The 26597-nt window shown below is 36.8% G+C and overlaps 1 protein-coding gene across 1 annotated transcript in view; it reads left to right on the top strand.

Annotated features, from left to right (window-relative positions):
* The window catches only part of LOC140144062 (serine/threonine-protein kinase ULK3-like), a 145105-nt gene that overhangs the window by 28472 nt on the left and 90036 nt on the right, over positions 1-26597 (top strand). Inside the window, exons 8-14 of the mRNA XM_072165890.1 lie at positions 14631-14736; positions 15410-15450; positions 18392-18746; positions 19587-19654; positions 21078-21153; positions 22182-22270; positions 23280-23346. Coding sequence (XP_072021991.1) covers positions 14631-14736; positions 15410-15450; positions 18392-18746; positions 19587-19654; positions 21078-21153; positions 22182-22270; positions 23280-23346 — 802 coding nt within the window. The remainder of the gene's footprint in view (positions 1-14630; positions 14737-15409; positions 15451-18391; positions 18747-19586; positions 19655-21077; positions 21154-22181; positions 22271-23279; positions 23347-26597) is intronic.

Genomic DNA, 26597 nt, shown 5'->3' with positions numbered 1-26597 from the left:
GAACGATTACAATACCTAGCTGGGGGGTGTAAACCCCCCAGCTAGGTAAAGACTTACTTACAAAACTTTCAAAGACTGTAGTTAGGACCAATCAATATAGGATTAAAATAAGTCTTTACAAAGTTTTATCAATTTCAGTCCCACAGGGATTTAAAAAATAAAACTTTCAGATTAAAAGTTTAAATTTACAAAGAGGAAATGTTAATACTTCAAAGACTTATTTTCAAGTTTAAAAGATTTAATTTTTAAATCCAAAGGCGGACTGTAATCAGTGACAAAACCTTTGGATTAAAAAAAAATAAGACTATCCTTAGACTTAAAATGTCAAATCCTTGAAAGATTAAAAATGCAAGTGACAGCAAGTCCATTGGATTTAATATTCAAGTCCTTTAAGATTTACTTTTAAGCATATCTGGGATTTATTTCAAAATAATATAAATCTTTATGGGGATTTAAATATCGATATTAATTACAAGTCTGTGTGACTTCTTATCAAGTAATACGTCTATTCACAGAAGTAATACCAAGGCAGGACTACTTCTTTCATAAAGTTCAAGCAATAGTCTGCAGTGCCATGATAATTCCAGTGTCACTGCAGTGGCGAGTGTGATCCTTCATGGAAATAAGCTTACCCATTTATAAATTATATATGTGTATAGGTAAGCTTATACAGCAGAAGCACAGACTACTACCTTGGCGATTGAAGATAATGTTCACATTGGCCCTTCGTGCACAACAATGTAAGCTTTTTCATGGAAGATCATATAGTCACTGACATTGGCAATTACAGCATTTGGGATGCCATTCTGCAAAACAAATTTGTCCATATCACTTCATTCATTCGCTCGCCACCACACAAAATCGCAAAAGAAAGATGGCGGCTGAGCAGTTCAGGAAAAGCGTTTCGATTTGATCACGTTGCACGCACCATCGCGTTGTGATTGGTTTAATGTTTAAGTCTTTCGAAAGATTTAAAAATAGATTTTCATTTCCCGATCCCAAAAGTAAAATTTAAATCAAACCCCGCGTAAAATAAATCTTAAAGACTTAAACATTTACAAGTCTCAACTAATATTTCAAGTCTTTCTAATTTAGAGTGTACACCAATCACTGTCACTATTATTCAAGTTTTTTGCAATAACCTTTCAATTCCCACTGAGCCCTTCCAAAATCATATTAGCCATCAATCCTCTCATACACACATTCCCTGGGCTTGGATGACGAACAGATGATAATTGCATTTTGAGAACAGGGTTAAATAACGGGCAAAACAGACACATCATTTATCTGTATGCCCTATCTACCTATTGTGCAGAGCTACTACGGTATGGGTTCCTCGTACTAACTTTGTTGCCAGCGGAAGAAAAGCGGGAAGATTACAGTGGTTTGTTGCCAGCGGAAGAACCAAACGATTACAATACCTAGCTGGGGGGTGTAAACCCCCCAGCTAGGTAAAAACACATTGTGGAGGAAATATATTTTGAAGACCAAAGCAAGACTTTATGCTCATTTTGTGAGAGCTAGTCATACTGAGTTACAACTTTCTGGTTCTGAACCCTTGATATGAAAGTTTAGATTACCCAAGTTTGTCCCTTGCATGTGGAAAGCTATGATTCCTATCTACAAGGTGTCCTGAGGTGTCACAAAAAAAATTGCAGTAAGCAAAAACGGATAAATGCTTCAAATACTGTCTTTAACAAGTGGCTATTGAAAAATTTAACCTCTGACCACAAACACTGGCCAGTGACCATGCATCAGTGCAAGTTGTTATCAACATACTATGTTGCATGTAGCAGATATAAATTTTTTAAGCTTTTTTAAACTCTGACCGGAAATGACCCCTTAACGAACTTTAACCCCAATTCTGTGTGCACCCTTTAGACACTGGGTATAGCCGATACATATATGCAGGTGACGTCATTGTGCTATGTAATTTGTGGCACAAGAAGCATTTTACAGGTATTTGGTTTTATACCAGTAATGCCCTCTTAATGACCTTTGACCTCAATTCTGTGTGCACCCTATAAACACTGGATATAGCCGATTCTTATGTGCAAGTGACGTCATTGTAGGATGTTGTATGTAGGAAGAAAAACAATTTTAGCTCAATTCACATTTTTGGCTTATTTGACCCCTCAGTGACATTTAACCCATTAAAAGTCAGGTGACATGTATGGTTGTGGTCAATGATGCTTGTGACCAAGTTAGGTCAAAATCGGCCTAAGCATGTCTGAGCTAGAGCAAAAAATGTGCATTTTGTTGCCAGAAAGAAGAATCGGATAGCATAAGAATACCTAGCGGCGGGGTGTAAACCCCCCCAGCTAGGTAAAAAGAAAGAAAAAAAGAAGAACTGACCAAAAACAGAACACTCGCAAATTTCCCGCGATTGTAATGAGAAACCCATATAATGCACATAGCTCAATTTCAAGTTAAGAAGGGAGAAGAAGTCGATTAATATGCAAACGTACCCCACTGGCCTGCACTACATTTTTACAACTAAGTTTGGTATATATTATAGTCATAGTTGCGACTATTAGCAACTGTGGTGTAGTGACAGGGGGGGCAGAGGGGGCACATGCCATGGGCGCCACCTTAGGAAGGGTGCCGAATTGACCAATTCAGTATCGATTCTGCGCCCGCTCCAAGCGGTGAAAGTTAAATTTCATCACAAATACTCATTAGCGCAATTGTTTCAAGAATGGGGGAGGGTGCTATTATGTATCCTTGGCCCGGGCACCACAACCCCTAGCTACGACACTGGTGAACTATAATCTGCTGATTGCCAATTCTTAGTCAGTGGGAGTAATCTAGCTAGTTCGTAGACACAAACAAAATTTATAATTTGATTGGACAATCACATGATTTTGAGTGTTGTCTAAGGGAAGAGTCAAATGTCAAATTTCAAAATTGGTCCATTGGAGTTTAAATTTAACAGGAATGATCCTTACAACATTCTTAACATGTTAAAAAATATTTATGACCCCAAATGTCAAAGTTTAGGGGTCAAATGTCAAATTTTAAAGTTGGTCCAATTGAGCTCAAATTGAACAGGAATTATCCTTATGGCATTCTAAACATGTTTAAAATATTTATGACCCCAAAGGTCAAAGTTTAGGGGTCAATATGGGTCAATATGGGTCAAAGGTCAATTGGTCCAATCTAGCTCAAATTTAACTGGAATGATCCTTATGATACGCTAAACATGTTTGAAATATTTATGACCCCAAATGTCAAAGTTTAGGGGTCAGAGGTTAAATTTTAAGGTTGGATGAATCAAGCTCAAATTCAACATGAATGATCCTTACGACATTCTAATCATGTTAATAACATTTATGACCCCTCAAATTCAACAGGAATGATCCTTATGTCATTCTAAACATGTTTGAAATACTTTAATACTCAAAGGTTAAATTTTACAATTTTTGGGGTCAAAGGTCAAACTTTACAATTTTTAAGGGTCAAAGGTCAAATTTTACAATTTGTCCAATCGAGCTCAAATTCAACAGGAATGATCCTTTCGACATTCTAAACGTGTTAATAACATTTATAACCCCAAAGGTCAGAGTTTAGGTCGCAATATGGGTCAAAGGTCAATTTTAAAATTGATCCAATCAAGCTCAAATTCAACAGGAATGATCCTTACGACATTCTAAACATGTTTAAAATATTTATGACCCCAAAAGTCAAAAGTTTAGGGGTCAGAGGTCAAATTTTAAGGTTGGACCAATCAAGCTCAAATTCAACATGAATGATCATTTCAACATTCTAAGCATGTTAAAAACGTTCCCCAAAAGTCAGAGTTAGGGATCAATATGGGTCAAAGATCAAATATTGAAATTGGTCCAATCAAGCTCAAATTCAACAGGAATGATCCTTATGACATTCTAAACATGTTTGAAATATTTATGATCCCAAAGGTCAAAGTTAAGGGGTCAAAGGTCAACTTACTTTTTAAATTGGTCCAATCAAGTTCAAATTCAACAGGAATGATCCTTATGACATTCTAAATATGTTTTAAATATTTATGACCCCAAAGGTACAGCCCGTCCGGCCAGTGGGATCTTGCGGTGTATATCATGTATGATATGGACTGGTCAAAGGCCACACAGGTTAATGAGACAATAAACAGTTGGTACCTTGTCCAGGGGATTTTCAAGCTATAGCTTAATTATTTCACAAGACTGTAGAGACTCGAACTGGCATCGCCACACACTTAATTTTATATGCACCAGAGTCTAACTCCTATTCAAGTGAGCTAAAATTACTTACCTGGTATCAAATTCTGTAATCACTGTGACATTAATGATGACTCTCTCCCTTGCTGTGATCCCAGTATCCTCAGGAGGATTTGTTTCTTCATATGTTGCCTTGCAGTTGATCTGTGAATAAATAGTTTTATTTTTATTCACAGATTTATTTTGCCATAAAATCATGAAATCCTGAGATAAATTTGAAAGAAAAGTTACTTGATTTGATCACAGATATGTGTGTTCCAATTGATACTCTCATTGTTTATGTATAAAACAATTGATATCTGTACTTCACTTGTGTAAATCAATCACAATTTTATGCTGTGTAATTTTGAACACTTGAAATCTTTATTCAAAACTTTTAAAAATAAAAATCTTAAAAAAGTAGTGCTGTTATCGTTACGTTTTTTCTGTGTCAACATTTCAGAAGTAAAGTATCCGACATGTCCATACATTATTGATATTTGTGGTGTCAAAAGTTGGAAATAAATTATCCTGAAAATCATCGAAGGATCCATATTGGCTAGCCATGTGTGATGTTTACATCAGAAACAAACTTTCCACTGGGTTGCTGGCACGTTAACCGTCAAATCCTGCTGCTGCACCATTCAGCATAAGGGTGACATCATGCCAATTACAAACCTGTGGTGATTTTTTCCGTGTGGTTTGTGTATCGACACTACCATGAGTATATCGACTTGTTGGATTGTTCCGTGAATATTCCAACAATTCATACTTTCGACAATCGATAACAGCACTATAAAAAAGTTTTTTGAGACAACAATTTTTTTAGCCTTACCTGGTATCAAATTCTGTAATCACTGAGACATTAATGAAGATTTGTCTCTTCATATGTTGCCTTGCATTTGATCTGTGAATAAATAGAGTAATGCATTCAAATAACTTTGTAAGATATTACAATGCCTATTTGATTGAGCTAACTCAGTTTGGGGGCACTCATAATTTACGGATGTCTCTGATATCAAATACTCTTGAAGCGCCATGTCACATAACAGTATCATATTTCAGAGACGTCTCATAAATCACATACTCCCTAGTTTCAAAACCCTCGGAAGCGATATTAGTAATTTTGGTGAACGTGCCAGCGCAGTGGGAATAATTTTGTGAGTAGGCCTTATCAGGGTTGTAGCTAGCCCAAGTTGAGTGCCTGCTAATTTTACTATCCGATTCATGAATTAGAGCGCAGGCCCAGGTACTCTATGGATTTTTTTACTTCAAAACATTTGATTTTGGCCATTGCAATCTAAGTGTGTTGTGGGACCATTTGTCAGAATTTGCACAGATAGATATAATTTTTGCACAGGTAGATATTTGCTATTTAAACATAGGAAAGCTTATTCTAATACACTCAGCTTCGTTCCGATGTGCTGCATCGAGTGTCCAGCTGTCAACAAAGCTTGACATATATGTGATATCACAGACCCCGTAGGTGAAATCACTTACCCGTATTTGAAATCGGAGATGTCAGTGAATTACTAGTGCCCCGAACTGAACTTGACTGCAAAAATCACTCTTGCTAATTACCTGACATCAAATGCTGCAAACACTGAGACATTGCACAGCGTCATCAACAGGTAAATAATGATTTTTGTACAGGTGGAAACTAACCATTAGAAATATGCCCTGCAGCGAATCATGTGGGTCTATATACAATCTAAATCGTCAAGCGACAGGGCAATCAAGCTTGTAGTTTCTCACTGTCTATTCGCTGTAGAAGTGACGTAATAAGTCCGATTAACTACCATAGCAATAGATGAATACAATTTTGACTGTATCGCCCTGCACTACAAGCAGGTTGCACTCATCACCTGTGTATGTCTGCAATCATAGATTGAATACAATACCACTCTTTTCAAAGATACTAATCTTACAGGTGCGAGTGATCAGCATTATATGAATATTCTATGCCTACATCTTGACTTGGTTAGAAAACCATGAACATAATCCTTGTGTTATATTTTTTGGTTTCTATAAAAACCTATTGTGAGGTTTGCCCTTGAATATTTGTGTGGATATTTGGAAAGAATACGGTATTAAAGCTTCAGGCTTTACATTAAAATCCCAGCCTGTACATTGAAATTAAAAAACGACAAAAATTCGGGTTTTATAGGTTCGATAACATGAAAGATGCGTAATTAGTAGGCACAGAATATTAAAAAATGAGTCCTTTTAGCTGATGAGTAGTGTGTAACGCATGCGTAAGGCTGCGATCACATAGAAGTATACTGTATATGGTATACGGTATTCGCTATACGATATACGCTCATTCAATCAGGCTGAGTTCACATAGTATACCTATGTCAACTCAGCTTGATCGAATGAGCGTATATCGTATAGCGAATACCGTATACAGTATACTTCTATGTGATCGCAGCCTAATCGGAAATAAACATACTGGTCTATTATATTTTTTACCTAAGGCTGTCCTCTGATCTGGACCATCAGCCATTGCCCTTCCAATGTAATTCGATATGTCTGATGTGCTCTCATGTCCCACAAAAAATACTGTCGAAATGCTCAAAACGCTCATTCCAGATCCCTTAAGGAGGCCGTGTACTCTCAGACATGTGTGTAGTAAAAGTGCAATAACTTTGTAATTATTCGCGCAAGACATATAAAAGTATACATTTTTATGAAGGCAAGACATCAATAAATCTTAATATAAATACAGATTTGGGGTAAAAACAACAATTCTGAAGAAAATCACAAAAAAGTGAGTTTTTGGCAATATTTGTTAGGTACATAATAACAAAAATATTTTATTTTGTTTTTAGCTCATTCTTGAGGCTCCATTCCAAAAACTTTTTTTTATTTTTTGATATTGGCCTTATTTTTTGAGATATTGACCATATAAGGCATCAAATTGAACTTTTTAAAATTCACAAATGCCTATTTGCACAAAATGATGCCTAAAATCGGAAATGGACCAAAATATAAAAAAATGAGAAAACCGTTTCTTGAGTCGATCATGCTTTTCACGATGATCATATTTGCTTAACTATAGATGCTGTATTTATTGAGTTATCGTGTACCTAAAAGCAGAATATTTGGGGAAGATGTTGGAGAGGTATTGAAAGGTAAGACGGCTTATTTATTGTTATTTTCATGATTTCATATGAACGCACACGTACCCGTGAGGCGTTAAGCTTACCATAGCAATTAGCATGTTGTTAGCCCATATTTTTGGGTGCTTTTGGACAATGTAGGAATTACGTCAGTGACGATTTAATTCTCGGACAGGCTGAACATGAGCATAACAGCGAAGATTAAGATGATTGTTATTTGTTAAGCTTAATCATCATGATTATAATCATGTAATGGCGAGTCTCGGGTACGTGTGCATTCATATGAAATCATGAATATAACAATAAATAAGCCGTCTTACCTTTCAATACCGCTCCAACATCTTCCCCAAATATTCTGCTTGTCTCACTCCATAGTCCATACCTCTTCCATAGATGGCCATTCTTTTCCGAGCAAATTAATAAAAGGATTTTCCATTTTGACAAAAGATACAAAATGCACAGTATGTAAACATGTTTAAATCCAAAACACAAATCAATCTAAACGCATCATAAGGCTAAACACGTTTACTGTTTCAATCCTAAATGCTTTCAATCTAAACATGTTTAAACTCTAAATAGGAGTGCCCTAAACATAAAATTGACCTAAACATTACAAAATGGGGACGAGATCGGTGTTTAGATTTCGTGTTTAAGGTCTAAACACTGTATTTACAGTGTGTGTGCGTTAACAAATTGCGCGATACGCAACGCGATGCGTTGTTGCGCGCGTGTACCCTGCTGGTTCAACAAAGATTTTCTTTCCTTTTCAATTTCAAACACGAGTGGAATAGTGAAATAAAATCCTTAAAATATTGCAGTTGGAGTTTACAAATCTGGATTTTCATTCCTTGTATTTATAAAAAACATAACAAAGTACAAACATATCAAAAAAACTCAATTTTGCGAAAGAAACAATGTCTAGATTACACAGCCACGTTAATATAATCATGAAATACTATGGATTTCTCAAGGATTACAGACACTTACCTGTATGCCTGACAAGTGTTGTGTCCTAGCTTGGGCAAGATACTATCCCTTGCCCCACTCCACCCAGGTGTAAATTGGGAAGCTGTCAGAGGGCAGTCATACTGTACACATGTTTTCATCAACAGCCATCTGATGTAATAGATCCTTGTGGCAGCAGAATATATTTGAAGCACTTTGATAACTATTCTAAAGGCACTATCCTATAGGCCTATAAATGCCTACGTTTGAAGTTCTCGGAGAAGTGCGCTGTGTTTGCTAGATCATATAAATCTAATCTTCCGTGGGATGATTCTGCCTTTTATCTGAGACGAATATACCTAGGTATATTCGTCTCAGCTTTTATATATCCTATATTTAGATTTATTGTTTCAGGGATTTTGTTTGTTTGTTTTGTTTTGTCATTAATTAATAACTCAACAATAAGTTAAGATAATATAGTAAGGTAAACAGAATGCATACTTTGGTCAAGTAAACAATAAAGATCAAATCATTATATTCCAATGTGAATGTACTTTGTCAAGTTTAGTTTATTCTTTCTTTATTGAGGGTAACAACTTCAGTGACCAGCACTGCTTTCCAAGCAGGCCCTCAGTCAATACAAAACATGATATAATAATAGTACACAAAAGTGATACAATATAAGATATACAAAAAAAATGCAATATATATATATATTTTTTTTTGCCCCAAATAATTGTAAATATACTTTTCTTCCACTTTATTATTTTAGTTTTTATTTCCTATTTACATCTATCATTTTGTAATATGTTCATGTAGTTGCCATTCATTTTCATATTTCTGTTCAGCCCATTGTCTTCATTCATATCCTTATCCCTCTTATACTTCTATTCATGACATCCCACTTCCTGTCCCTATTGATATTTCCCAAAAAACACTTATGTCTTCTATTGTCTCGCTAATTTCCTCTTCCTTTATGTCCATGTCCCTATATATATGCATGTTTGTGTGTTGTCTTGTCACTCTGCCTTTGATAAAGATCCTGCTAGGATCGAAAGCTCAGGCCCCTAAAACTTTGAAATTTTACTTAACAGGCTATTTTTGTGGATAAGCAGTTTACAACAGCTCACCTTTAACGAAAAAAAAATGCAATTACAATTATGAATTCATAGACTATACACATTTTAACATGAAATGAGAACATTTGTTTTGAATTGTCTCAAAGACATATTTTCCATATCAGTTCGAATCATTGGTGATAAACTGTTCCAAATGTTAGGGAGGAGAGCATGTTAAAAATTTCAATTGTGGTTGTGAAGAAGGTAATTTTCAACATTTCAGTATTATGTTATCATATATTTAAGGTTTATTAACAAAATTCAATTTGCAGCCAAATGCTGAATTGCACAAAAATACATAATGAAACATTAAATTACAAATAAATATAAGGGGTCGTCCATAATTTTCACCATTTTTGCTTATGTACAAAGCGTACATAACTTTTTCCCCCCCCCCCCCCTCGAGTTATGTGCAAATAAAATGGCGAAGGATTTCCATGAGTACTACTAATAGTAAAATTGAGATATTGGGTTGGGGTTTGGGTTTAGGTTAAGGGTTAAGGCTTTGGATAAGGTTAGGTTTAGGGCTGGGGTTAAAGGTTATGGTTGGGGTTGGGGTTAAGTTATAATGCTCCAAAAGGATAGTTGGTTGTGCCCTGGGGGTTGTGCTCCAGAAGAGCAGTTGGTTGACGATATCTCAAATTTGCCTATTGCCTGATAAATACATTGCCAGTCCTCACTTCATAAGGCCTAGAAAGTGCAAGAGAGAAAGAGAAAGAAACAGAAAGAAAGAAGAAAATGAAAGAAAGAATGAGAGAGGAAAAGGAAAACAATGAAAGAAGCGGAAAGAAAGAAAAAAGAAAGGAAAGCGAAACACAAGAGAAAGAAAGATGTAAAAAAGGGTTGTTATGGTACAAAAATGCGCAAAAGTATTTGTACTTTATTGCTAGGAGATCGTTTGCAAAGTGGAGGCAACAATGGTACCACATCATTTAATCAGCATTACTGAGCTTGTAAAAGCAATACCAATTACTTGGATTACCATTTTCCTCTGTTTACTAACACGCCCCATTTACTAAACCGCTCCCGTTTACTCAGCTAGCCTTCAGATTTATTAAATTCTGGAGTCATTTTTTACATATAAGTTGAGAAATGCTGACAAAAATAACTTTTTAAACCATATTTATATGAAAACGAGAGCCATCAATAAATTAAAATGCCTGAAAATACAGCCCAAATCTTCACTAAATGACTAACATGTACCCAAAATCTGCTGCACATCTCAGTGTTGCAGTAGCATAGATTTCTTTTTGACATGGGGATTGGGGATGTGTTGAAAGAAATTCTTGAAGTATAGTGAATCCAACACCTTTTGGCGACAATAACTTTTGTCATATTGAAGGTAAACTGGTGAAATATAGTGCAAAAGGTAAAATTAAATTTGCGCCAACCGTGACATGCACAAAAATGGGTGATTTCTAGGCTAAAATGGCGAAGTAATAGGTAAATTTGGTCAGAAACCCACATACAGCCATCAACATTGGTGGGATGCTTGTATAAACCAATCCCCCTATCAAAATATTCAGGGTGATTCATCCCCCTCCCCTTCCCTCCCCGGGATCTACGCCTATGCAGTTCTTTCATTTCCATTAAGAACCCTCCAGGATCACATTATATATAAGAGAAGAAACCTAGGGAGAACATCCCTTTGGTGCTTATGTTCTTGCAATTAAACTATGGGCTTAGATCAAGTCTTTTGTCGCAACAGTGACAATCTACCGTTTCGGGACAGCTGGTTTTGTATAGATAGAGGTTCTGTCCTCGCTTTGCACCACTGAGGTCCAGCCAGCTATGAGCGTTGGCCATTCCCAGGCAACTTTCCAGTCCAGACACATTCTTGGAGGTTTCCCAGGGTACTGCAGGTTCCTCCTGCATCTAAAACTGGACTTTATGTCAGTATCACAAGAGCTCTATAAGGGCTAGGTCTGATATCTGATAAGCACTGATACATCAAAGCACCCAACCCAATTCAACTTGATACTTTTTTTCTACATTACCAATATAAGCAAACAAACATGCAAAGGCTTGTTCAATTCAAAGTACAAAGTTTTCATGAGGGGTTTTCATGATATAATTTATATCAGATGTTGAAATATTTTATGTGTTTATCAGGAACGTTTGTGTTTGTTTGCTTGCTTGTTTTTGGCATTATCATTTTATTTGATCAGTACTAAGTTGGCAAAGATTATATACCCATGGAATATTACCAACTCAAAATTATACCATACATAATGCTATGGCAAATCTGCCATGGTTTGTTGCTCATGTATTTTCAGCATCTGTAAAAAGCCTGAAATTAGAGAATAAAGGTATTGGTTTTAGCCACTGGAGTGCATCTATCCTCTCATATAACACGGGCGACATCATTATTTTAAGTAAAACAACGAGGCGAAGCCGAGTTGTTTTACGCCCAAAATAATGATGTCGCCGTGTTATATGAGACGATAGATACGACAGCGCTAAAAACAATACCTTTATTCTCATTCTTAAACACTTCAATTCAAATAGAAATATCATAAATATTGCAAATTTTAATCAAATAAAATCCTACATTTAACAAGGAACTACCTAGAGCTTAAAATCGATCAGTCCGTTGTTGCTATGCGCTCCGATTGGTTCAAATAGCGAGTACGCGTATTGCGTTGATGCACACGCGATGACCCGTGTGATATCGTGTCATATCACACGGGTAAGAACCAATAAGATTGCAAGAACGTTCTCAAGTGTTTAAGAATGGATGATAATCTGCATCCTTAAGCTTGATTGTTTCAAAGGTGTGCACACACAGTGCCTAGTGCACATTTTTGACACAACACATTACACAAGAATGCAATCATGCAACCAAGCACTTTGAATACCACTTTGTGGATGACAAAATAATTCAGAGGTACATTAATAAGTTGCTTCCATGAGCAGATATCCCACTTTTTCGGTTTTAGCCTGAAGTTTTTTGCTAGTCCAAATTCCTGCGTTTTTATTTATTTTTAGCCCATTTTGGAGGTTTTTTGCCTGAATTCATGTGCTTTTTCTCACCAGTTTCAGATTTTTTGAGTGAAATTGGGTGGAATCTCTGCTTGAGTGACACACTTACTTGGAGGAGTGCCGGGGGGGTACTCAGTACAAATGACCATACTGGGACGATGCCGCAAATATGGGTAGCATTTTCAGCCTCTTGGTATATCAATGACCCCTTTTTCAAAGCCTATTTTGGTATATGAATGGGTCCTTTTTTCAAAATTTTCTCAATTTTTTCGGAAAATAGCCCAATTTGTCCGTAATCTAGCCAAAATTTTCCCAAAATTTTGGGAAAATTTGTAAAAACTAAGACAATTTGGGTTAAATTCTGCCGACAATTTTGACTTTTGGCATATCAATGGGTCCAAATTTCTTGAAAAATTGGTATATTTATGGGTCCACTTTCAAATTCTCAGCGGCACGTCCCTACAAAACCAAACTTGAGTACCCCGGGAGGAGTGGGTACTCTTTGATTCTACCTCAATGGTGATATGAGATCTACAGCATGCAAGTTGCAAAATGACACCTGGATCCCCGGGCCTGGATCATCCACTGATTTTCCCCATAATGGCTACAATTGGCACTAACTGGTTTGCAACTCTAGCCCTCGATAGGCAAACTGTAAATATAGAATAGTAAAACCCCTGAATGCAAACAAAACAAAGGATTGCAAAATAATGTTGATATACATGTAGATCAAGAAGTATGTAAACATTGATTACTGGTACAAAATACAACAAAATGTCAGCTTGACAAATTATGTATCACAAAATAGAGACAGATAGAATCATTTCAAACACTTATCATCAGGGAGAACTCTCTTAAGTGCACGGGATAAGGATAAAGTTATAATACGTCTACAAAATGAGGGAAACTTGCAATATCAAAATATACCATAAAGATTCGCCTAATGGCGCACTTGGGCTCCTTTGCCTTAGGGTAAATTTCATGTGCAAATAGAGAGCTCCCTCCTCTTAAATCCCAACAAGAATTAAGGTTCTATGCCCTAATTTGCTGGTGGAAATTTTAAGAGAGGGTACTTATAGGTTGTGCCTAAAATTCCACTTATGTCAAGTGAGCCCATAGCGCCATTAGGTGAATCTTAGCCAGTTTGTGTTTTGTTCACTAATGTTTTCAGTTGTTGGGTTTTGTAAATAGATAACACAGATTGTCACTACTCAATCAAGTCTCATAAGACCACTTGATGCCAAAACAGCACCATTGGTGCCAAAATGGATTAGTTGATACCAACAATTGGCACCATTGATGGCAAAATGGATCTGAGGATGACAAGTGGAACCAAATAATGCCTTGTGACTTTTGGCTTCTCCCACTGCATGAAATGTAATTAATATTCTCATTGTGATGAAAATTATACCCAAATTTTCATCGCCTATATTTAGACCATTTGTTTCAGGGGAATTTTGTGGGTTTTTTTAATAATTCATAACTCACCAGCAAGTTAAGATATTTTTGGTAAGGTACACAGAATTTGGTAAGGTAAACAACAGAAGATAACTGAGATGTAACAACAATAGAGTTTGTTATTTGTTCTTGTATTTGAAACTGTTTTCATTTCCAACATTACCAGCATATGCATGGTCTTTGCTTACCTGCACCACTGGAAAAAATAATTTAGATTATTCTGAGAAAACCATAAATCTTACAAGTTTTTCATCGGCCCAGCATATTGTAGCTTGAAAGTGCTGAACAAAATGAAAATTATGGGTATTTTGCCCAACTACAGATTACCTTTAATTACTTGATCAATAAATAATATATTAGCCTATATATTTCATAGTAATTGAAATTTTAGAATTGGCACCAGCACCACCATTTTGGCACCACTAATGCCATTTGTCCTGTGAAAAAATACCCTGATGCCAAAATAACACCAATGGTGCCAAAAAGATCTCGCAATGCCAAAACAGCACCATTGGTGCCAAAATGGATTCATTGATGCCAACAGTTGGCGACAGTGATGCCAAAAGGATCTGGGGATGCCAAGTGGCACCAAATAATGCCTTGTGACGTTTGGCTTCTCCCACTGCATGAAATATAATGTTCTTATTTGTATTGAAAGTTATACCCAAATTTTCATGCTGTTTCAGGCGTTTCTCACCAGTTGCAGTTTTTTTTTTTTTTTTTTTTTTTTTTGAGTGGCACTAAGTGGAATCTCTGATCTCTCCAATTCTCTTGTCTTTCATTTTTCACAGAAAGCGTTGGTTCAGGAAGCGGTTACACGGGACAATGCTGGGGAGTGGAATTCAGCAGCCAGGCTGTACTGTCAGTCACTAGAATACTTTCTTCCAGCTATTCAATGTAAGTTATACTTTAATATGAGAAAGGTTTTTAACACAAGTCTCCCCATATAATGAAACCGTGTGCAGTTACAAAAATCGGTGGTTTTATTCAAATGAGTATAACTTTGGTTTAGTATAAGGAAATACAACAATTCTTTTTCTAATTTAAACGTTTGGAATCTGCTCTTTTCAATGATATTTTCATTCGGATTCCTATTTCGGATTTAGTACAAAAGAATGACAAACATGAGTTTACTTCTTTTAGAATCAGCCTGTAAACAAACAAAATAAAAAGCGCAGTGATTTATAGTGCACTACGCACAGGCGCAACGCCTAGACGTTGATCCATAAGCCTCAGCACACTTTACAGGTTGTCTCTGACCATTACGGCCCCACATTCCATAAACCATTAAACAATAATTCAGAGACTTTGCTGCTTCAAAGTTCAAGAGCGCACACCCTAGACATTCCGCAAATAACCTTCGCAACCAGAATCAGCTCCCCAAGTTTTGTACGGAATACAACGAGACAAATTAGCAGTAACTTCCTTGTCCATGGGAATTTCAAGCTAAGTAAAATTTGTCCAGAGTTTGAACCTGCAACCTCTTGCATCATAGTCAAACACCTTCAATTGTCATCATAAATAATATTGTTTCTTAACCTTTGTTGTATATCTTGTCATTAAATTACAGATGAGAGAAATCACAGAAGGAAAGAAGCATTAAGATCAAGGGTAAATATTTTTGTTTGGTTTAATAGGCAGTATAGAGTACAATGGCTCTGGAACCGGGGAACTGGGGACTGGCACCCCAATAATTTTGGTGGGGCCCAAGTATCCTAGTCCCTTCCAATAATTTAAGGAAAAATTAATATCGTCACTGGGTGGGAAAAACCTCATATGTACTTTTGGCCCTTGAACCTGGATAAAACCTTGTAGGTGTAGACTTTGTATTGAAGAGGGTGCTTCATCCATGTTCAAGGGCCAAAAGTACATGCAGGAAATACTTCTGGCCCTTGAAAATGGATCCTTGTAGGTGTAGACTTTATATTGAATGGTTTGCTTCATCCATGTTCAAAGGCAAAAAGTACATATTTTACCCTAAGACAGAGAAATTGAAAAACACTCGGACGCAAAAATTGCATGCATGTTGGCAATCAGACACGACAACCATTTATTGACTTTTGTTTAGGACCCGCACCAAGTACCTACACTCTCAGCCGTACTATAGCAAAATATATAATAGGAGATTCTCTAATCGAGCGAACAATACCCAACCCAAGACTCTAGCGATACAACGACCAAAGGCGCAGAGAAATCTCGTTTTGGAGACGCTCAATATATAATAGGAGATTCTCTAATCGAGCGAACAATACCCAACCCAAGACTCTAGCGATACAACGACCAAAGGCGCAGAGAAATCTCGTTTTGGATAAACCAACACGTGATCCAAACTTGCATTGGTAGCCGCCACCCGAAGCTCAAATTCTGAGCGTTTGACCTCGAACCCTTGGATCATTAAATCCAATATATAATGGCTGGAAACTCAACAATAAATTACGGTACTGGTGCATACAGGTCAGACGCTCCCGAGTGGAACAATTCTCGAGACTCTCAACAGGTGATCGACCTGAAGTTACAAAGGATAAAGTATTAATGTTAGCATTCTATGACATGTACATATATCATAATAAATAAATACAGAAAAGATAATTCAAAACCCAGCATTATTTTCGTTTGCTTACTGTGTGAAGTCTTTGACCTTATAAAAGACTACTTTACTGTTTTTGATGACACCTGTGCCTGCATGTAACAATACGATTGTCAATTCCTGTACATATTAAGAATTATATAGTTTTGACGACTTACTTTCCCTCTTGAACTATCATCCTAAAAAGGTTGATACAGAATAATTATATAAACATTTATGTAGCAACATATTGAACACATGATCTAATTAAACAGTGTACATTGTATCTTTGAAGAACTGAGAAAGGGAAATTAATTGCAAGTCACATGTAATTTTAATGATTGGCGTCAACTCTTTATTCCTCCCTCCTTATCTACAGGGACCATAATTCTTGATTTTTCTTTTTAAACTTACAGACACTTAAATGCTTTAATTAGCTATTTAACACACTACCATGTAGTAGATAAAATATATCTGTATTTATACAGGTCATTATCTCATTACTGTCACACATAATTCTATTTTACTTCCTTCTCACATGTCCACACAGGGAGCGGTGGGTGGGAAGATTTTTGTTGTTGTCGTGTCCAATACAAAACCAACAGTGAATAAATCACCAACTAATCACGCCCGAAACCCGCTGAAAAATCCATTGGTTCCCGGTCGAGCCAAACAATACAAATTTATCTGCATGACAATGATTGACCTCTGACCCAGTAAACAATAACATGGATTCGCCCATTTCTTAGCTAGGGTAAATTGAGTTTAACTTGTTGCACTGTGTTAAACTTTATTTTCCGCCCAGTGACGATATTTAGGTTAAAATTCATAGAAAGTTTTCAATACTCACATTTTTGTTCTGTATATTTTGAGACACTAAAAGGGCCAAGCTGTGTTTATCTTGGTGTAGATGGTAACATCCTGGGGTAACATCAGAAACCACAGGTCCATTTCACTAAACTTTACAAAGCTTCTTAAGTCTCAAAATAGTTTGTAACTTATGACGAGTCGTAAGTTCCATTTCACTAAACTTACTTACAAATAGTACTCTTCGTAAGTAATAGGGATTTACTACAGAGTCCCTCCGTAAAGTTACATCTAGTACTGGGTATTCGTAACTTTGCGAACGATTACTTGAGTTACGAAGAGTTAAAAGTTGAGTGAAATGGACTCCAGGGCTTTTAATTATGTAGTAAATGTAAACATACCATGGTTGTGTGAGCTTTGTGAGCAATAATATGTAAGATATGATCAAGAAAATTGACAAATTCTTGAAAGCTGGGCTTCCACAGGGTACGAAAATTGGTCCCATAGGTTTTCAAGTCATCAATTTTAATTATATTATGCAAACAATGAAGTTTGTAATAATTTTCTTTTAAGGGTGGCTTTGAAATACCGTATTCATTCCTATAAGTGCCCAGGGCGCTTAACAAAGTCATTTTGGGTGGGCGCTTATTTTTTACCTGGTTTTTAGTCATCAATCACCGTCTGAAAGTATTTAGTTACTCTCAGTTAGTGCGCCCTCATATGTGTCTTAATTTAATATTATATTGACGCACTATAAAGATGGCCGCTGCCGCGCCGGCAAAAAATAAGAATTTGAGACAGAATTAGATCAAACTTGGCCTTTTTTTAAGGCATTTGCAGGTGGTTATTGTGAAGTATTTTTAATATCTATACATCTGCACACTATGAAATAGCGTCATAATTTAATTTTGGTGAACATTTTGGATACTTTTGATGCTCAATTTCCCTCATGCACGCATGTAAAATCACTTTCGACAGGTAAGCTTACTGGAAGTATTTTGACAACATTGGATGGGCGGTTAATAATTTCATATTGTGTTTGTTGCAAAGTCGCTGGGTGGGCGCTTATTGGGGTATGGGCGCTTATTGGAACGAATACGGTACATTAATTAAAAGTTCTGCGATTTCTTAATCATTCATGCAAAATATTTAAAAGTTAATTGCATTTTTAATGAACAGGTACAAGATTACTTAGCAAGAGCAGAGGAACTCAAATCTCTTATGAAACCAAAGAAAATGCCTCAAGTGAAATACCATCCCTCAATATCAGGCAAATCATCAGATACTACCAATAACAGAAGTGCCAATACCCCAAGAAGAAGCAACAGTGCCGTTGAGAGCAGTACCACCGGTGCTGACAGCAGTTTTACAAGTGAGGATGGTGATGATGATAGTGCTAATACCAGTGATAGTAGTAGTCCTACGAGAGCTATCAAGAGGAGCAGCAGCAGTCCGGCACAATCTCAGTCTCCACAGCAACCATCATCTGATGATGGGACAGCAGATGTTGATCTCACCAAATCAATTCAGTTAGGTAAGAAATTGGGCTCTCAGGTCATATTTACTGAGCTGGTAAAAGGTCGGTCACCAAATGTAGACTGGCGACAGGCTAGCAACATCTCTAAACAATCACAATTACTAAAAGATACTCCTTTAGAAGAATGCACATAAACCAGAACATCATGAACAGAATGTAACAAAGGTGCTGATCTAGGCATTTTATATATCAGCAGTTTTCAAATTTGGTAACACTAACAGGTTGGCACCTTGATAGCTATTCGCTGCCGTAGTGCACATTAGTAGCCATTGGTTACTGGTTCAAGCCTGGGCTCATACACACGTTCCGAATTTTAATATGCCATAGGCTTTGTTGTGATCATTTCGATCAGTGGTTCGTAACAAAGAAGGTGTGAGCCAGTTGACCTAGCAACGATCATATTCTAACATGCACTACGCCAGCGAATTGACCTCCTGCTTAAAGCTCTGCAAATCTTAATTTGAAGCTTCATCTGCTGGCAGGGCATTCCAAATGCCTGCAGAATATGGGAGAAATAATCTTCTATAGGAGACCAAATTGGACCTTGGAAGTTTTATGGCAAGGTTGTGCGATCTGATAAAGTGCCTTAGCCGAGAGTCAACTATATGAAGCTCTAGGAGAAGCTGCACATGAGGTATACACACAAGAGATCTGGTGCTCTTGTATGTATACACAAGATAAAACTTGTGGTGAAAAAGAGAGGAAATTCCCACTGCTTGCCGATGACCCAGTGGTTGAATTTGCTCTAGATTTTATTTTTATGAAGCCACTTTGACTCGCAAACTTTACGCTACAGCCATCTTAAACAGTTTGTCATATTTTACCCACTCATTACAGATGAAATGGCAGCTGATGATCAAAGACTTGCACAAGCCTTAAGGAGAGTACACAAAGCTGAATTTGAGGTAAAAAAGAATTGTTTTTGATTGTTTTCAGCAAGTGATATAGCATTGTAACCAGAAGTTAAATTTTCAAAGGGTTTCATGCATGTTTCAAAATGCAGCATATTTGAATGGGCGAGCTGCCCCCTGCTCCCTACCCTATGGGATACTGTTGGCATAATATTTAAGAAATTTAGATTTTTTTATACTTTTTAGTCCATTTTGGACTGTTTTCATCAAAGTTTAATTTGCCCACCTTGAAAGATGCTTTGCCCGAATCTGAAAAAGTCCTGGCCATGCCACTGTTCACAGTACAAATTACCAGAAGGAGGTGTGCCGCAAATATGAAAAAATTGGGCTGTTCCAGTTGAAATTCACACTACCCCTGTGGAAGATTTTGGAAATATCTTCCACAGGGGGAGTATGAATTTTAAATAGAATGAATACTTTAGCAGCTCCATTTGAAACTCACCCTCCCCCTCCCTCAGTGGAAGATTCAGGTTGAATCTTTCACAGAGGGTGCATGCAATTCAAATGGGACCACCTAATGTGTTCATTCCATTTGAAATCCACACTCCCCCCTGCACACCGACATCGCCTGGCTAATAATTACTTTGTCAGCAGAGATACTAAAATCAATACCCGGGATCGATACATGTGAATGTACTATGCACAAGTTTGAATATCTCCCGTAAATGATTTTGTATAAAGAACCCAGATATGGTTCCTTGCACTTGAATATATATTTTGAACAGATATGATAGTCGTTATAGCTTGCGTCTTGAGAAAGAAGCTTGCGTCTTGAGTCAAAAACTGACAATAATTCTGATTTATATGTGCCGAATTATATAGCGCAGTGTATAAGCCAATCGTGGAGGTAGTCTAAAAGCATATGACCTATGGTGTACCATGCTCGACTCACACACAGCGAGGTCAGTCACCGGCCTAATCGGGGCTATTGTCAGTAGCCTTAGTCAGATGTCCTTCGGCCCATTATGCGACTCAAAATTATTAAACAGGTCGATACAAAATGGCCATGCGTGGCGGTGGATTCAACCTACCATGGCAATTTCTGCCATGAAGATATCGGGGGGATGACACTGTGCCCTGTGGCAGATATTTCCAAAATCTTCCACAGGGGTAGTGTGGATTTTAAATAGAATAGCCCATTTCACCTGACTGGAGCCCAAATTTCACAAAAAAAATGAAATTTGTAAAAAATTATATTAAATTGGGGCAAATATCTGAACCTCATGTTTAAAAGTGGGTAATATTTTGTTGGAAAATTGATATAAATATTGGTCCACTGTCGTATTCTCTGAGGCATATCACAACCCAAACTTAACAATGAAGTTAACTGAATTCATGATATTCTGTTCCTAATATTTGTGAATCTGTATTTCTTATTTATTTTATTTTTTTACACTTTTTTTCTTTTAACTTTCAGGATGCCAGAGAGGATTATGATTTAGCGTTAGAATTATATCAGGTATCCATAGGACAGCTACTACCTATACTACAAAGTAAGTCAGTGGTCACTATGAAATTTTTACACTGAAAATCACACTGAAAATGACAGGGTATCACTGAAAATCATCAGAACAAAAGAAATTGTTAGACTGAAATTGTTTTCAGTGGTATTTCAGTGGTATATCAAGTGATTATTGTCTGCTATAATGAGCAATGATCTAGGGCACTAATTTCCATAACAATAGAACAGGCCAGCTCATTTCAGTGTGATTAAATCCATTTTAGTGGGATTAAATAAATTTCAGTGGGATTAATGACTGGCCAATGATTTTCAGAAGTGTTTCAGTCCATTTTTCAGTGTGGTTGGACAATGGTTATTTGCATACAGAATAACAAAAGAACTATTTCAGTGTTATTTTCAGTGGTGCTGTTCATTGTGTTAAATTTTCAGTGTCCATTACAGATATCAGTGTGATTTTCAGTGTAAAAATTTCATAGTGGGTGTAGCCGGTGGGTTGGGCTGGTCAGCAGGGGTATGGCCAGGATATTGAGCGGTGCTCCCTCTTTTTTTAAATTGCACTTATGCTAAGCACACAAAATGTGTAATAATACTTCTAAATTTGGTCATAGTCAAGGTGAATTTGGGCCTCTAATAACGATTCTTGTTGAAATGCGAGCTAAGCGTGTTATACTATTGACTTTCACTTCTTGGAGTGAGCTGAATTGAAGAATTATGTATGGGCATACAAAAATCGGTTGATTTAGCACTCCCTCCAGCACGGTGCCCAGAACATGTGCCCCCACTTTCTCCAAAGATACGTTTAGCTGTTAAAGTGTATGGACAAAATGTGCACTTTTGAATTTGTACACTAATTTAGCCAAATTTGAAATAAGCTCCGCAAATATTTACAAATATGCACAGTGCATGAAAACTCTACTCCCTTAAATAAGAATGAAATAAATAAATAAGTAAATACAAATGTACATTTTTCTTATTCGAATAACTGCATTATTTATAATCATAAACAAATCAGTGTAAGCATTTAATATCTTCTTGTTTATCTATTTTTTCTTCCTGCAGTGGAACCCAAGGGACCTAGAAGAGATTTACTAAGCTCTGAAATTCAGAGATATATATCCAGAGCAGAGGATTTGAAGCGATACCTGGAGGTAAGAGACCAGAGATGAAATTTTTCTTGAAATATCTGAATTATTTTTTTTGGGGGGGGATTATGAATTTTTCAAAGAAAGCATAGTGGTGCTCTGACCGCCTTGCTACAAGGCACCAGGTCAAATTTGGTCCTATAGAACAATCGGTGCCCGGTTTATAGGTACCGATGACTCTTAACATCACTCCCTGGAGATATAATAAATTGTATCAAGCATAATAATTAACAGTTGCATAGTGTTATTGTTTTTCATTGAAATAAAAAATGAATGCACTGTATAAATGTTAAGGGTACAATAAGAAGTGACATCGGTACCACTTCAGGCACCGATAGCGCTATAGGACCAAAATAGATGTTGTCCCTAAGGACCAAATGCAAATAGCTTTAAACGGTTGAATCAATCAGCTGTCATTAAGACGTTTGATACATAATGTCATGAGTTCGGCAGACAGTTTAGTTTTCAATCTCATTATATGAGCCATTCTCAGAGCTTGATTTTGCTTTTGCTGAAAATCCCATCATAATTAGACTTAGGGTTCCAGAGATATTGCCATTTTAGTGTTGCTCATAACAATAAAATACAAAGGAAGTTGAATACTATTATTGATAATATCTCAAAATCAATATTCCCGACATCCGACTCATTTTGCTTGATTGCATCACATTTGTCTTTTGGTAAATTTATGGTACATATGAATTGTTTTTGAATTAGCAAACAACATGGCAACGCTTTACCTATTATAGAGGGCAGCATATCAATATTTTGATGGTGATCATCATTGACCGTACTGGGCTGCACTATTAGCTAACCTTGTCTTTTACTTACTTATCACACTGATCACTGTTAAAAAAATGAAATGCTGCCCTCTTTAGGTAGTTGATCCCTTGTTCGCTATTAAAAAATAACACAGTAACATGAAATTACCATAAGACGAATATGGATTCGGCTGTCTGCCAGACTCATAACGATAAAATTTGCCACCAATTGTTATCCGTCTTCTTTGATTCAGGTGAGAAGAATACAATGGCAACAGGACAGACTAAATGAAGAAATGGGCTCGAAATCATTCAAAGAAGGTAAGTCACTTTGGTACAAAAATGATAGATATCAGCAGTGACACTGACATCTATTGGTGTCTGCATGTATAGTGCATAGCCTCAGGGCCAGAATTACCTTTTGCTGGCCCCTGGGCTTGGCAACATGTTTGGCCCTGTGGCTCTTGAATCAAAGTGTTACAACCCTACTGCAACGTAAGTTTTTTCAAGAATTGCATGTAGTGCATAGCATCAGGGCTGGAATTACCTTTTGCTGGCACCTGGGCACTGCAACATGTTGGGGCCCCTGGCTCTTTGGATCAAGTGTTACACCCCACCCCCACCACTGTATCCTAAGTTTTTTCAACAATTGCATGTAGTGCATAGCATCAGGGCTTGAATTACCTGCTAGCCCCAGGGCACGGCAACATGATTGGCTCTTCGGATCGATGTGTTACACCTCCCCCACCCCCACCACTATAATCTAAGTTTTTCAAGAATTGCATGTTGTGCAAAGCTTCAGGGCCAGAATTACCTTTTGCTGGCCCCTGGGCACGGCAACGTGATTGCCCCGCTGGCTCTTCGGATCGAGGTGTTATACATTCTTCAAGTTGCTTGAGTATCCTCAAATTATTTGACCAGGGCAAAATTGCATATACATGTTCTATACGTTCATTATGGCTGATATGAACCTTTATATGACTATTTAGTGAATACTTGTGATAAACCTCTGTAAGTAATTTTGAGTTCAAGTGAATGCATTTATCATGATTAATAACATACTTTTTATTTCTCAAAAATTGACCATGGCATAGTCTATGGTGAGGCCAATAAAACTGGGGATGTGAGTACCTTTGTTTTTACTGGCAGTCATGGACTTCTTTATATTTTTTCCCACCAACTGGGGAATTCCAAAAACTGTGGATGTCACCGGTTGGTGCTACTTATGTTCCATTACCCCCTCTATCTGAAAATGCCAAAATGGCATTATTCCAGCCTGGACACCATGAGGGCAGTATTGATGACCTGGTTGTCTGAAAAAATCTCAAAAATCTGCCATTTTAGTCCCCAGTTAGTCGTGGAAACTCGAAAACTGTGTGTTGTGTCGTTGTGTGTCCCATGGCCAGTTGCCACTTTTCAGTCGTTCATTCATTATTTTGCACTATACTATTTGGATGGTTTCACTTAACCATGTGCGCAAAATGTGACCATGTGTCCCAGGGAATATTGAACTTGATTGTAATGTAGAGGCTTGAACAAAATTTGTAATCTTTCCCCAGAGTAGGCCAGTGCACATAAACATTGAAAAAAAACAGTTCATCCGGCTGGATTGGAACCGGCGACCTTCGTATTACCAGCACGACGCTCTAACTAACTGAGCTAAAGAAATAATAACTGAGCTAAAAATAATAATTTTCAATGTTGAGGCTTGCATTTAGAGCTGGAATTATTTCATTATTCATGTTGCCTATATATGAGAAAATGCAAGTAGCACACACACAAAAGCACAATAAATGTAAACCTAGATATTCCATTTAGTCGCTGTACAAATAATGAAGATTGGCAGTCCATTAAGTATTTCACACAAAAGCAATGGTGCAACGTAAAAAGAAACATTATTATACATTATGTAGTAAAATCATTTTCAATGAGTCTCAAACCATTGCTCAAGCAAATAATGCCCACCTGCTGAAAATCATGTGAAAAAAATTACCTTTCAAGTAAAAAGGTAGTATCTGCTTTGCTTATTATGATCAGATACTTCATTTTACAATGGGAGAGCAGACTGATTCATAAACTACCTTCAAGTATGAAAACAGCATCTTGTATGATATTTACTCATAGATACTGTATTTTTGATGTGAGCAAAAGTTTTTGTCAGAAATATACATAAATTGTATAAAACATACAAAAAGTTGAAAACACAATAGTAACTGTGTATATTGACTTAATTTGTAGGATGAGTGATTGTCAATAACTTCACCTTGATGTTGTTGCACTTCGATACCCTTTTCATGAAATACAATGACCTTTTGAATATTTTTTGGCACGAAAACTTGCAGTGGATAAGTAGCCTATTTTAGTAGTTTTAGATGTTGTGTACAGGATAGAGTTATAGTTGGATGATACAATGTACATGATCGCAGGCCCATATGCATGATTTTTTTAGGGGAGGTGCTAATTTTGACCATTTTTGTCAAAGTGGCTACATTATGTGTAACTGACTGTAATATTTTGATGTAAATAAATGATACTTAAGGGTGGTCTCTGAACTTAATATTTGGACTTCATACATCGTCATCATAAACGCTTCTCGTCAGCAGTTTGACATAGCGCCATCAACAAAGTTTCTCGAAGTAGGACTCTCTCTCGAAAGTTCAGTCACTTTCTTTATGGTTAAGTCTTTGATTTCTCTCAGCTCTTTTTGAATTGCTGATATCCACATAGTTTTTGGTTTCCCTCTTTGTCATTTTATGTGTCGTTTGTGTTCTTGTAGAGTTTGCTTTGCTGAGGTATCATCAGGTAGTCTCTGGAGGTGTCCTAACCAAAGGAGCCGCTTCTTCTTGATTTTATTACTCCACTTTGTTTCCTTGTTTTTCTCGTAAAGTTCTTGATTCGAGATTTTCTGTGGACTTTATTGATGTATTGCTTTGTCGGCATGTCTGATCTTGAGATTTGACGATTGTCAACAATGAAAATTCTAGTCAACAACAGCCCTATACAGAACACTGGTTGAAAGAATGGGTAGTTTCCAAAACTTCTCTAAGTGCTTTCCCATTTCAATGTTTTGTAGCAACATTTCCCAAAATGTTCACCCAATTTATGCAAATTTATTTTCATTTGGGACAAAAATCATTTCAAAATACGTATATTTTGATCTCTTTTTGTCAAATATAAATCTCAGTCGCACATCTCTACTCAAACCAAAAGCAAAAATGCCCCCAAGGCAAATTGGCATGTCATGTGAATATGACTTGGGTTAATGTGACTTGTTATGATTTGTTATGTTAAATGAATCTACCTACAAAGAAGCGGTGACAGCAGACGACACATTTTGATGATAAATGATCCACTATTATTATCCCTAAGTATGTTTGCTGACAAAATGTATCTAATCCATCAAAGCTGTGTATAAAGAACTGGTAAAGCTGAATATAAATGGTGCCGCTATTGAGTCACAGATTGAATGTTGATTTAGAATTGACATTGGGAAATATGGGAAATAAATGAATTCTGAAAATTGTGTGATTCATCCTCAAATGATAGATTTACATATTTATGGTAGATTTGTT

Source organism: Amphiura filiformis, unplaced genomic scaffold (assembly GCF_039555335.1).
Source record: "Amphiura filiformis unplaced genomic scaffold, Afil_fr2py scaffold_38, whole genome shotgun sequence".
Lineage (NCBI taxonomy): Eukaryota > Metazoa > Echinodermata > Ophiuroidea > Amphilepidida > Amphiuridae > Amphiura > Amphiura filiformis.
This window is presented reverse-complemented; position numbering and strand designations above follow the sequence as displayed.